A 12,531-nucleotide genomic window follows, 5' to 3' on the forward strand; every position below is an offset into this window, starting at 1 on the left:
TATCAGAGCAACGGCACTGTTCGTGCTCCAAAACGGTCAGTCGTCATACGCTAAATATAGCCATATTCTTGACACTAACACATCAGCATGGGAACCTTATTCTTTGCTGTATGTATTTGACGTTACGCTATTTTTTTTAGAGAAAACCATGTCAATTGGAATCGCGCATTCTGCAACCGTGGGCGAATCTCGAATATGAGCTTGCTGATCCTTCCACTTGCATGCAATCAATTACACAAGCTGCACAAGCCTAGATGACCATATAAGATCCATATACCAACGCACCGCAACGTTGACACATGCACACACAGAAGAATCAGTCGAAAGTGGGCGGAGAGTGGTTACCCACGTGACTTGTCAGAAGCCTTGATAATGAGACTGTTCTTTTTAACTGCACTACTGCACTAGTGCAATTAGTAGAGTGAAAGAAAGTATGTTTATCTCTTTCTAACTTATTGCACTAGTGCAGCAGTGCAGCTAAAAAGAACAGACCCACTATGCGAGATGAGATAATGTTCGAGTCTCGAGTACAAGCACGTATACTTGGCTAAAAATGATAATTATATGATCATTATATAATTATATGATATCAGAAATTAATGTAGAAATTATTCTTACTTATTTCGTTATTTCTAAAAATTAAAATAAATAAGAATCAATCTAGTAATGTTCGAACTTTTAAGGTGCGGCCTCATTGACGCTAAAAAGTAGCGTCAACCATTGGTTGAACAATGAAGCAACTATACTTACCTCCTTGTTCAACCAATGGTTGACGCTACTTTTTAGCGTCAATGAGGCCGCATCTTTATTTGAGGATTTTTCTTGATAGCAGAGAAAAGACAAAGGTGTCACGAGTCACGATCACTCGCTCCCTGATCCCTGAAAGCAATACGCCTTCTGTGAACATTAAAATTGTGGACATGAACTACAAAATGTCGACGAATATTCTCAGAAGGTAACATATAATGTGCACAATTTCTGATTCTATTCCTTGTTATGTGCATGAAATGCCAGTAGCACTAATAGGCAAGACGCTTATGTATATAAATGTAAATAAATTTTTAATATAGATGAGTTTTGTAGTCCTCTGTGAGAGAGAAAGAGAGAGAAAGAGAGAGAGGAAAAGAGAGAGGGGAGGGGGGTAGAAGGTTCATACGAGTATTGACATAATCAAGCTTATCTCTAGGTAGCCAATGCCAGCGACATACGAGTCAGCAATATTGATGATACTAGACTGGTGAATGTCCGACAATGATATTCAGATAAACAGGTGATCGCGAACTAATCGGATACACGTGTGAGTCTTAATAAATATGGAGAGTCTAGAACGTTGTGTAAAGTCGCTAGAGGAGAATGACAACAACGTGCGCGACGAAGCACGGAAAGCATTATTAAATATTTGTTGTAATGTATTGGGATCGCCGAACAATAACAAGGCACGCGAGGTACATCTGGATGATGAAGTAGTCATCGAGAAGCTTCTGCCAGCTATCGGTGCCATGGAATGTTTGTTCGACGTCGGTTACGTCGAGGTATGTATTCGAGCCAACAGATATTTTCTGATTTTCATTCTTTTCTACAATTAAAACAATAACAATGTAATGTCTATTAGTTTAATGGTTATTTTTGTTAAATTTGAATGCTACAAAATATTCATATTTTTTAAACAATCCTTTTTAAATAATAAATTATGTAACAGGATGGGGAACGTATATTTTTGCCAGACAACGCATCTCTTTCAAGACTTCAACATTTGTCAAAATTGTTATCTGCTGTGTCAGAGAGCATATCTGTAACTGAGGAAAATTCTACAATGCGGAAAGAATTTTTCAAAAGAATTTCTGGACATTTTCACGATGTTTTACATTATGAAGATCCAAATTTACAAAGAAAGGCTAAAAATCTTATACCAATTAGACAATTAGAAATTGCAGCTATGAAAAAGATGAGAGAGATACAAAAGTAATTAAATCATATATGCATTGTTTATAATGGAATTCATGATTGTTTATTATTTATTTTATCTACAGGGGTCTTAAATTTAACAATGCGGGAGAAAGTACCTCAGATCAATTTGAGGTCTTGATGGCTAAAGATTTGCTGCTTGGCGAGCTTTTACATTGGTTTAAGCATGAATTTTTTAAATGGGTTAACAGTCCAAAGTGTTCAAGATGTTCTAGTGAATGTGTATATGAGAGTTTAGTACCATCTACAGATCGTCAATGCTCGAGGATAGAGTTACACAGGTAAGATTTCTCTAAGTATTTCATGTAATGTAAAGGACTGTTTATTGCATTGGTAGATCTGCAATATTGTTACAATGTTAATTCAATCTTAGATGTAAAAAATGCAATGTAGTTGTCGAATTTCCTCGTTATTCGCATCCAGAGCCATTATTGATGCTGAGACGCGGTCGTTGCGGAGAATGGGCCAATGTGTTCACACTTTTATGTCGTTCGCTAGATTATGATGCACGGTTTATATGTGATGAGACAGATCACGTTTGGACAGAGGTATATATAATACTATAGAAATACTATAGTAGTTACTTTAGTAGTTTCACGGAATTTATTCTATTGTAAAATCATCTGCTCAGAATTGTTTAAAATTTTTCATTTTCCTATTTTCAGATATGGTCCGAATCAAGTAACAGATGGATTCACCTAGATCCGTGTGAGAATATAATAGACAAGCCATTAATGTATGAGAAAGGATGGAAAAAGAAATTAACATATATAATAGCCTATTCCAAGGATGAAGTGCAAGATGTTACATGGCGTTATACACGAAATCCTGAAGCCGTCCTGAAAAGGCGGAAAATTTGCAGCGAACAGAGCTTAATAAAATTTTTACGATCATTAAGTGATCAACGACAAAATTCGCCGAATTACAGCCGAGCACGCAGAGAATATATCGTCAAGCGGAGTCTGTCGGAGCTTGCTAATATGCTATACATTCCAAATTTACAAAATGAGAATTCCGATGAAACTTACGAAGGGCGGACCTCGGGTTCTCTTGTATGGAGATTAGCACGAGGTGAAACCGAACAGGTATAAATATATTCTAAAATTTTGAAAATATATAAAGTATCTCATATTTTAAAAATTTATCAAATTCTAATCTAACTATCCATTATTAATTTATCATTATTAATTTACATATTTATTCCTTTTTTTAGGCCAACATAGAAAAGAATTATATTTGGGATGTTTCTAAATATGAACAAACATTTGAATTGCAATATAATATTGTTAAAGACATATATCATATTGTGCATAATGATGGTACAATTTTGGAACAAAAATCTGGGTGGCAGGAAGGAATAAATACTACAGATGGTGGAATCTTTCGTAAAGTGGAAGATGATTGGAAGATGGTTTATTTAGCGCGATCTCCGGATGCACAGTGTGGACGTATTAAATGGACTTTTAAAATTGCAAATTCTAAATTGTATTTAGAGACATTTAATCTAAAAGCTAAATCAGAAGTGTTTCATGAAGCTAGTGTATCCTGGAAGATTGAAGCTGTTTTTAGTGATGATAAAGTGATTGCCATACCTATTTCTAACTGCAATAATTTTTATACAGAAGAAATACAAAAAGCTGTGAAATTAGATATAATTGTAACATTGTCTGGCGGACAAGGTCAACTTGCTTGGCAACATGCTCAACTATTTCGACAAAGTCTAGAGAATATCGAGGAACCATCTATGATAGTTAGTATTCGACTGAAAAATCGCACATGATTTCTACAAGCTGTATGGTTAATGATTGAAGTTTTGTAGGGTAAATTATTTAGAATTTTCTTCCAGTTAAAATTTTTTATTATCTAAATATAATATCTCTCGCGTTTTGCATATATTTTCATTAATCTTAATTATCTTTCCTCAATACTATCCTTTCTCATTTCACTCATTTCAAAGTTTGAAGAAACGATATAATGAAATCAACAAAATACTTGAAATACTTTGACATACTCTCTAACTACGAATATTATTTGAGATGGAACAATCTTTCAATATTGGAGTTTAAACTTTTAAATCTTTAAATTTTCAGAAATAACTTTGGAAATTGGAATTCTCTTTCGATTCATGTCATCTGTTAATTATATCCTAATATTTTACAGATTTATTACATATATTCGTTTCTAATTTTGCCAATTAACATAATGCAAAATTTATTTAATTTATTTAGCATTCGGTGAATTTTCCCAATAGATAAACTTAACGTTTCCTCATTTTTTTTTTATCGTGCACAGGGTCAGTAGATACCTCGCACGTCTATGATTGCAGCACCGTCCTCAAAAGCATAACTGTCGCATCGTTGCGTTAGTACCTTAAAGATTCGAGTACGATCGTGTCGGGCGTGATGTGCGTGCGCGACTTTCCGCGAAGCCTCGTTCGGTGGATTCGGTGAATTTGACAAGTCTCGGAGAGCGGCGAGTCGCGTCGAGAGGTTAACGGCGAATAGCAGAGCCTTTCGTGGAAAATCGATTAAATCCAGGCAGACCGTGTAAAGAGATTCGACTACGTTCATGTCGTCGCGTGATCGTCGCTATACGCTATAGATAGACAGGTAGAGAGAGGAGAGAGGAGAGAGGAAGAGAGAGAGAGAGAGAGAGGGAGAGTAGTTCGGCCGATGGCGGCGGCTGTCAACTCACGGATCTCGCTCTACGCTCGAACGGTTCCCGGCGCTTTCTCGGAAAATCTCGCCTGTTCCGATCTGAAAATAGCCGCGCGCTCGCGTTGAATGCGCGCGACACGATTTATGAGACCGCGCGACTGAGAAGAGCCTCTTATATGACATCGGGCAAGGAAACAATGGGGTAAGTGATTATTCTCCGGCGAAGGATACACACCGCCTTTTAAGGGTGTGTAACGCTCATGTGTATAAGCGATCACGAATTTTCATCTCGCGCTCCCATGTACGTTGAATTGTTCTTAATACGCTCATCACCGGTGCCTCTATCGTGCCGTATCAATTAGATCGCTCACGATATGCGGGAGACAATGCCCCTGTGCAGATGTAACTGCGTTTCTTCGCAGCATCTGTTCTACGCGTTTTATCCCGACTTGGTTGACAGTTGACAGTATCAATGCGGTATTCTAATAATGCGCATTCTGGAGTAATTTTTCCTCTTTTCTTTTTATAAAATAATGATGCAACGAATTAGTCACACTCGTTTCTTGGTAGTAGTTTTGTCATTTGTGACATCTGTTTTTCTGTCTTAATAATTAAAAAGAGGAGCCAGTATGTTACACAAAAATTGTTCAATAGGCAAAAAAGGTCTAATAGTTTTAAGATTTATTTGATATAAGCACATAAAAAATACATACAATATATACATTTAGGCAGGCTATATTTTTCTAATATAAATATTTTCTGTATTCATGCATTCATATATTTATTTAAAATTGAGTAATATTCAATTTCTCCTTTATTTTATCATTCAGAAAAATTTATTTTTGTTCTTATATATTTGTGAAATGATATTTTTTGTGATAATATGATATATTGATAAAATATTTAAAATTTTATTTATTAATATATAACTAAATATGAATAAATATTAGTTTTTTTGTAGCAGGAATCTTATTATATACATATATTTTTTTTCATAATTTTATATTTCAATTCTATGGTATATCTTTGAATATGCATTTGCTTTAATGAGGTCAGATAAAAATAGACACTTTGTATCATATATGTAAGATCATATGTATATATGTATACATACTCTTCTTTTATTATTTAAATTGATTACAGTGAACAACCAATATTTACGTGCAAAGCGCATGTATTTCACATTGATCCCAAGACAAAACGATCTTGGGTACCTGCATCATCAGCAGCAATATCAGTATCGTTCTTTTATGATTCTACTAGAAGTCTGTACAGAATAATATCAGTTGAAGGAACAAAGGTATGATTAAAAGTTGTATTTGTGAGTATAAAAGCAATTTGTAAGCATAGGCTAGTATCTGTAACATATATGCTCTCTTTTTCTATTTAGGCTGTCATAAATAGCACAATTACACCAAACATGACTTTCACAAAAACGTCACAGAAATTTGGCCAGTGGTCGGATGTCAGGGCGAATACTGTATATGGTTTAGGTTTTGCATCTGAGGCTGAATTAGGAAAGGTTTGTATTTATACTTTGGTTGCAATCTACAGTAAAATATTCCCATATATCATACTCTCAGAAGAAATATTATTCAACAGTTTATCGAGAAATTTCACGAGGTGAAAGAAGCCACAAAACTAGCTAACGCTAAGTTACAGTCGAATAGTTCTTCAGTTACGCCAGCTACCAGTGCGAATGTTAGTCCTATTACATCACGATCGGGTATGCCATCGTCGGAACAAGATCTCATCGATCCACCAAACTCTTCGATGATTAACTCCAATGTATCAGCGTCAAACAACCCGAATCCGAATGCCAATATGATATCCGCTCAGAACAGTGTATCTTCGGTAAGCAGCAGTCCTTTACCTGGTAGTTGTCAGAATAAAGTGGACGATGAATTGAAAAACACAGTCCATTCAAGATCACAGAGTGTTTCTCAGCAGTGTACAGAAAGTCCGCAGCATCAAGGAAAATCGGCGCAACTGAGCTCTACACAAGGTGGACAGTCGGCTGAAGTGCAACTCAAGTACGAGAATGATAGGCTGAAACTTGCTCTAGCTCAGAGTTCTGCTAATGCAAAGAAATGGGAGGTATGTTCAAAAGATTCTTTTTAGGAATGTAAATGAAAATAACCGATAAAATAATGCAATTGATATTTTATTATAGATTGAATTGACTACCCTTAAAACCAATAATGCAAGATTAACAAGTGCGTTACAAGAATCCACAGCTAATGTTGACGAATGGAAGAGACAGTTACAATTGTATAAAGATGAAAATGCCAAAATAAAAGCTAAATACGCCGATTTAGAAGCTGGAAAAATCGCGGAAGGAAATAGCGAAGCCTTAAGATTGAGAGTTGAAGCATTGGAATGTGAGCTGAGAACGCGAAATGATGAAATCAAAGCTCTCACTATGGCCACTAAGGGTAAAGATCTTGTGGTATGTATATAAAATTTTCTTTTATATTAGTACTTTTACTACGTTAAAGTTAGATTAACCCGACGTATCTGGTTAACAAATATCTCATTTTTGTTTTTGCAAGGCTTTACAAAAGGAGAATACAGAAATTCGCGAAATGTTAAATGTAGTTCATGAACAATTAGAACTTGCATTGAGTGCAAATAAGGTTCAAAAACAAAATTTGGATACATTAAATGCCAGATTAGCTGGTTACATACAAGATTTGGTAACTGTACATCGAGAAATTACAAATACATTGCAAACTTAAGTTTGCATCATAGGAAAACCTAAGAATGCCTTTCTTAGGTCTTTTGTATCTACTGTAAGCACGATGTACGAATGGATGACATAGATTAATAACAAAGGGAGAAGTTCCAAAAAAAAGAAAAAAATACAAAAAAATACAAAAAATTGAATGCAGATTAATCGAGCAGAAAAATTATAGAATACTGAGATAGTCGTCTCTCGAAAATAATATTACAGAAGAGATCGCTCCCCGAGCATGTATTTATATTAAATCGATCTGATCCGTTTAGCATTTGTCTTTAGGAATAAGTTTCGTGCCATAATCGTGCTATTGTTACACGGAATAGGACACTTAACTTTACCATTTGCTTTTCTCCTTCTGACATTCTATGCATTTATGTTTTAAAAAAATGTTCTCTATGAATATATAGTCTTATAAATGCAGTATGGATGCACAGTTACAAATTTGCTTTATGATTACTTTTAAAGATAATTTATTTTAAAAAAGTTATAAAAGAATTTAAATGAATTTTTTTTCTATAAATTAAAAAAATAAGTATTATCTTAAAAATTTTTAAATATAAATTAAGACTATAAGCTCTGCTCATCTCTCAAAGAACTGATTAGTGCTTGTCTAATATTATTTTCTTGAAATTTATATTGCATATTCTTGCCTTTTGTAACTTGATAATTTTAGAGTTATTATACACTAAACATTTATATTCTAAATATAATAATTTAACAATTATTGCTGTATTCAATATATATATATATATATATATATATATATATATATATATATATATACAGATATTAAATTAGCAAAATTGATAATTATCAGTGAAGATGAACTTGTAAGATTTTTTAAAGTTTATTTTTTTCTCTTTTCATATGTTTTATTCCTCAATCTGTATCTTCTAATATTGATCAGACTAATATTATCAAGATGGAATCTTATATATAGGATGTTTCGTAAAATATGTGGATATCATTAATAGAGAGATATCTCATGGATGAATTCAATAGTAATTTTTTAAGAGAAATTTGAATGAAAATTTAGTATTTTAAGAAGTACAGAGTCAATCAGCATGTCGCATATTGACCAGGTACTGATAGATACGGGTAATACATAAGAAAGAAAAGGATACATTTGCAAACATTGGGATGTATTTAAAAATTTAAATATTCCATACGACAATAGAAAAGTTTTTCTTTAAAGTTTGAACATTCTAATAAATACAAAGATTTTTTTATTGTAATGTATGATTTTACTGTAATGATGCTTTAAAAATTTTCAAATTTACTCCAATGCTCAAATGTACCCCTGTTTTTCTACGGATAATACAGGGTGTCTAAAAAACACATAATCTTATTTATATTAAGATGGTCAAACAGATAGAAAAAAGTTTATAAATCTATGTCTTAAATTACTCTATATTAATAAGTTGCAAAAGATTGATCATTTGTTAGCAAACTATTCTTTTGCTTTTACAATTTTTTAAATAAGTTAATTAATTCAGAAACAAGTCAGTTATTGTTTACATATCAGCTTACAACATATTATTTATTTATTTTTTTTAATAACATAACTTGCAATCAACTTTTATGTAAATTAGTGAACAAATAGAATGAGAGAGAGAATGCTTGTATATATAAATAGAAAAAATATGGACAATAAGAAAAAATCACTTTCAAGCAATTTATATATAAGGGAGAAGAGAGAGAGAAATGTCATAATATATTAATATCTTTTTTATATTTTTTTATCTGCAATTATTTTTTCTAATGTATGCTTTAGATTAAATTTAATATTCTATAGTGATATTATAAAATGATTTTTTTTTAACTTTTTTACTTTTCTACTACAATTTGGATTTTAGAGTAATTTTAGATGTAAGGCAACATTGAGACAAATATGCAATTTTTGGCAATTTTTAGAGAAAAGATTTGCTCGTATAGTGTAGTTTTTTAACTAATTGAACAAAAATGTCTTCTCTGGAATATTATTTAAGAATCATTGCTTCGCATATCTATAAGATTATCTTTGAATGTTATTGTGCAAAATGTTTTCTTTCTTAATGCTAATTATGCGTGTAATATATCAATGATATATACTACATATAGCATATATCACATGATATATACTATACATTGATATATAAAATGGCATGCGTGTGTGATAGTTTTACTCATGTTATGAGTTTCATTTTTTGCTCTTATGAATTAAACATTCATCTTTCTCCCATGAATTCATATATCTATAATCATAACATTCAGATAAGTGGATATTTTATGGAAAAATTATTTAGCAGTTATTATAATCAATTTTCCGCGATATATTAATATCTCATCAGCAAACATACTCTTTTATGAAACATTTTATGTATGGCTTTTTTTGCACTGTTGATGAAAGATATTTTGGATGGTAAAGTTAGGTGTCTCACTCTGTAAAGTTCTATAAAAAAAAAAGCATATGTTTATTGTTGAATTTGCCGTATATGAAAATTCTTATGTATAAAATAACGGCGACTGTCCCGAGTGCGTGTTTGTGAGAGAAATGTTTTCGTAAAAGCGTTCCTGCAAATCCATCTAAATGAAAAAGGCAAGAAAGAAAATGATATTCTTCCAACAAAGATTCTCGATATATCACAAAATGACATAATATCCGCTTCTTTAAATACATTATCTAATGTTGAAGCATCATCCGCCTCTCACAACTACTGCGTTTCAGCTAACATATGATATATAGAGAGAATAACCCTTCAAACATCATACGCACTTTTTTCCAATTGCAAATTCTTTGGCTTAAGTGGAAAAGATATTAAAGAAATCAGAAATGAAAGAAAATGCAGTGAGTTTGATACATCTTGTACATACATTAATTTTAGTTCTTGAATCCTGCAGTACTTGTGTGTGGCATGTCATTGGAAGATTTATTATCTATGCTTGCTTATTAATAATTATCATTAATTTTATATCATTGAAATCGCATTTGATGTTAGATTAATAATGTTTTTATTTTAAAGACGTTTGTGGTGCAATTTATATAAAATCTGAGACTGTACACAGTGTGCAGTGCTGGAGGATTTAAAGCAATGTTATATTTATCAATGAAACTATATATATATAATCTTGTTATTAGAGAATTTATTTATATTTAAGAAACTATATATATTTAGTTTTTATTTTGCATATTAAAATACTCTTTATAGATATTATTTTGTCTTTTTATATTATGTGAAAATGTTATTATATGTATACTTTATATTTAATATGTATATCCATCATGTTTCTTTTATTAGAACAGTTGTTATTCAATATTGATTTTCGAATTAATCTACAGGCGAATAATCAACGTTTTATATACGTATAATATACAATGTTATAGAAATACTTTCCATGACATATGTATTGAAATTAATAATTGTTGCATGAATCATAACGCGTATATTTACAATCAAATGATTATGTGCACTAGTATCGAATCTATTGGAAAATTACATAATCGGAAATTACATAATAATTATGTGAAAATTATGTTAATAATTTTAAGATGTGGATTTATAATCTTCTTTGCATTTTTATACAAAAATTTATAATGAATGCAGAATGTGTTTTATAACATTTTCTTACTGTATGAACATTTAGAGACTATTATTATTATTATTATTATTATTATTATTATTGTTATTATTATTATTATTATTATTATTATTATTATTATTATTGTGGAAAGCATTACTATTGTCATTGCTATTGCGCTGCTATTTTAACTATTGCAATTGCTGCTATTATTAAGTCACTCTCTTATTTTACCATTACTGTCGCTCACACAAATCTCTTTCTCTCTCTCTATCTCTTATTAATATTTTTATTATATATCATTATTTAAAATTATATATTATTATATATTATTATTATATAAGTAGCATTGCTGCATTAGATATTTTTAACCAGTGTTACAAATACATTGCTTTAATTTGTGTGTGTGTGCGCTTGCAAAAATGTTTAATAGTCAAATATATAAAACATATCAAAATGCCACGATTAGCGTAATATGCATTTCTCGAATTTGCTTTCTTTTTTATTTCTTAAATTTAGGCACTCATAACAAATCATAATTATTCCATGAATATAATTAACAAAATCTATATATTTAACATTAGTAATATTTAGTAAAAAGATCTTGATTATATGACGAAACTAATTCGATTATATTCATATTGTTCTTACATATATCATTTCTCTTTATCATCAATGATTTATATTGAGATTTAGGATGTTAGATACCGTATAGAATCGTTATCAATGTTTTGACTATATAAGGTAGTTTGTCATTAATGGTACGACCAGAGAAGATTTTATTTGAGAAAATAAATCGAAAAGTATATAGAGTAGAATGTTTTTATACGAAATGTCGTTTTTGAAATGTTCAAATGTAAACAAAAAAAATAGAAAATTAACAATTTCTGTCTCACAAACTTGTATAATTTATTAATCATAAATATTAATGTTATCCATTTAGATTAAAAGTTTATGTAGCTTATTTAAAAATTTCATTCTTTATTACTTTTTTGGATAAGTTAAATCTTTTTAATCATATTTAAATTCTGTAGTAAAAATAAAAGCTCTAACATCTTTCTGAATTATAAGGTTAAAAACAAAAACATTTTGTTTTTAATAATAAAATTTTATATAATGAAACTTTAACTTAGAATGTGATTATAAAAATATAATAATAATAAAGTATATATAATACTTTATTATTATTATTATTATTATATATATATATATATATATATATATATATATATATATATATATACTATAATAATAACATAATTAGAAATTTTTTAATATTGGAAAATGTAATGACACTTCAACATTTTTACTAAGGAAAGAACGTCTTCAAATTCGTCAATTGTTAAGATCAAAGCCGCGTATATGTATTGCGGAACACCTTTTATAGTCAAAAAATTAGATAAGAAGATGTGTGTATAACGTAGTTCCTTTGCGACGCACAATTTAGAATCAACAAGACTCATTTCGATGTATTTGACAAAAGTTTTTCAGTATGTAATATGTATCGATTTTCTTTTATAAATTCTTTTATGTATTGATAATATATATTTTATTGTTAAAAAATTACGGATTATATTTTACAAAATGTAAGAAATTCACATTATCGAGATA

General features: G+C 30.6%; 2 protein-coding genes across 3 annotated transcripts; both read left to right on the plus strand.

Annotated features, from left to right (window-relative positions):
• Nucleotides 1–781: 781 nt before the first annotated feature.
• Nucleotides 782–3,842, plus strand: LOC105256331 (peptide-N(4)-(N-acetyl-beta-glucosaminyl)asparagine amidase). Its single transcript, XM_011266164.3, has 7 exons — nucleotides 782–955; nucleotides 1,187–1,532; nucleotides 1,700–1,962; nucleotides 2,031–2,246; nucleotides 2,339–2,513; nucleotides 2,631–3,050; nucleotides 3,179–3,842. The coding sequence occupies exons 2-7, from the start codon at nucleotides 1,314–1,316 to the stop codon at nucleotides 3,743–3,745; spliced, it is 1,860 nt and encodes a 619-aa protein (XP_011264466.1). The 5' UTR covers nucleotides 782–955; nucleotides 1,187–1,313; the 3' UTR covers nucleotides 3,746–3,842.
• A 537-nt stretch (nucleotides 3,843–4,379) lies between these two features.
• LOC105256317 (homer protein homolog 2) lies at nucleotides 4,380–7,463 on the plus strand. 2 transcript variants are annotated; one of them, XM_011266141.3, is made up of 7 exons: nucleotides 4,381–4,824; nucleotides 5,766–5,922; nucleotides 6,013–6,144; nucleotides 6,225–6,476; nucleotides 6,573–6,719; nucleotides 6,796–7,071; nucleotides 7,175–7,463. In XM_011266141.3, exons 1-7 carry the CDS (start codon nucleotides 4,799–4,801, stop codon nucleotides 7,358–7,360), a joined length of 1,176 nt encoding a protein of 391 aa, XP_011264443.1. In that variant the 5' UTR covers nucleotides 4,381–4,798; the 3' UTR covers nucleotides 7,361–7,463. The 2 variants fall into 2 exon arrangements, with proteins under 2 accessions (XP_011264435.1, XP_011264443.1); XM_011266133.3 differs by having other exon boundaries at nucleotides 4,380–4,824; nucleotides 6,225–6,719.
• The last annotated feature ends 5,068 nt before the right edge of the window (nucleotides 7,464–12,531 follow it).

The sequence above is a fragment of the Camponotus floridanus genome, unplaced genomic scaffold (assembly GCF_003227725.1).
Source record: "Camponotus floridanus strain SB8 unplaced genomic scaffold, Cflo_v7.5 scaffold7, whole genome shotgun sequence".
Taxonomy (NCBI): Eukaryota; Metazoa; Arthropoda; class Insecta; order Hymenoptera; family Formicidae; genus Camponotus; species Camponotus floridanus.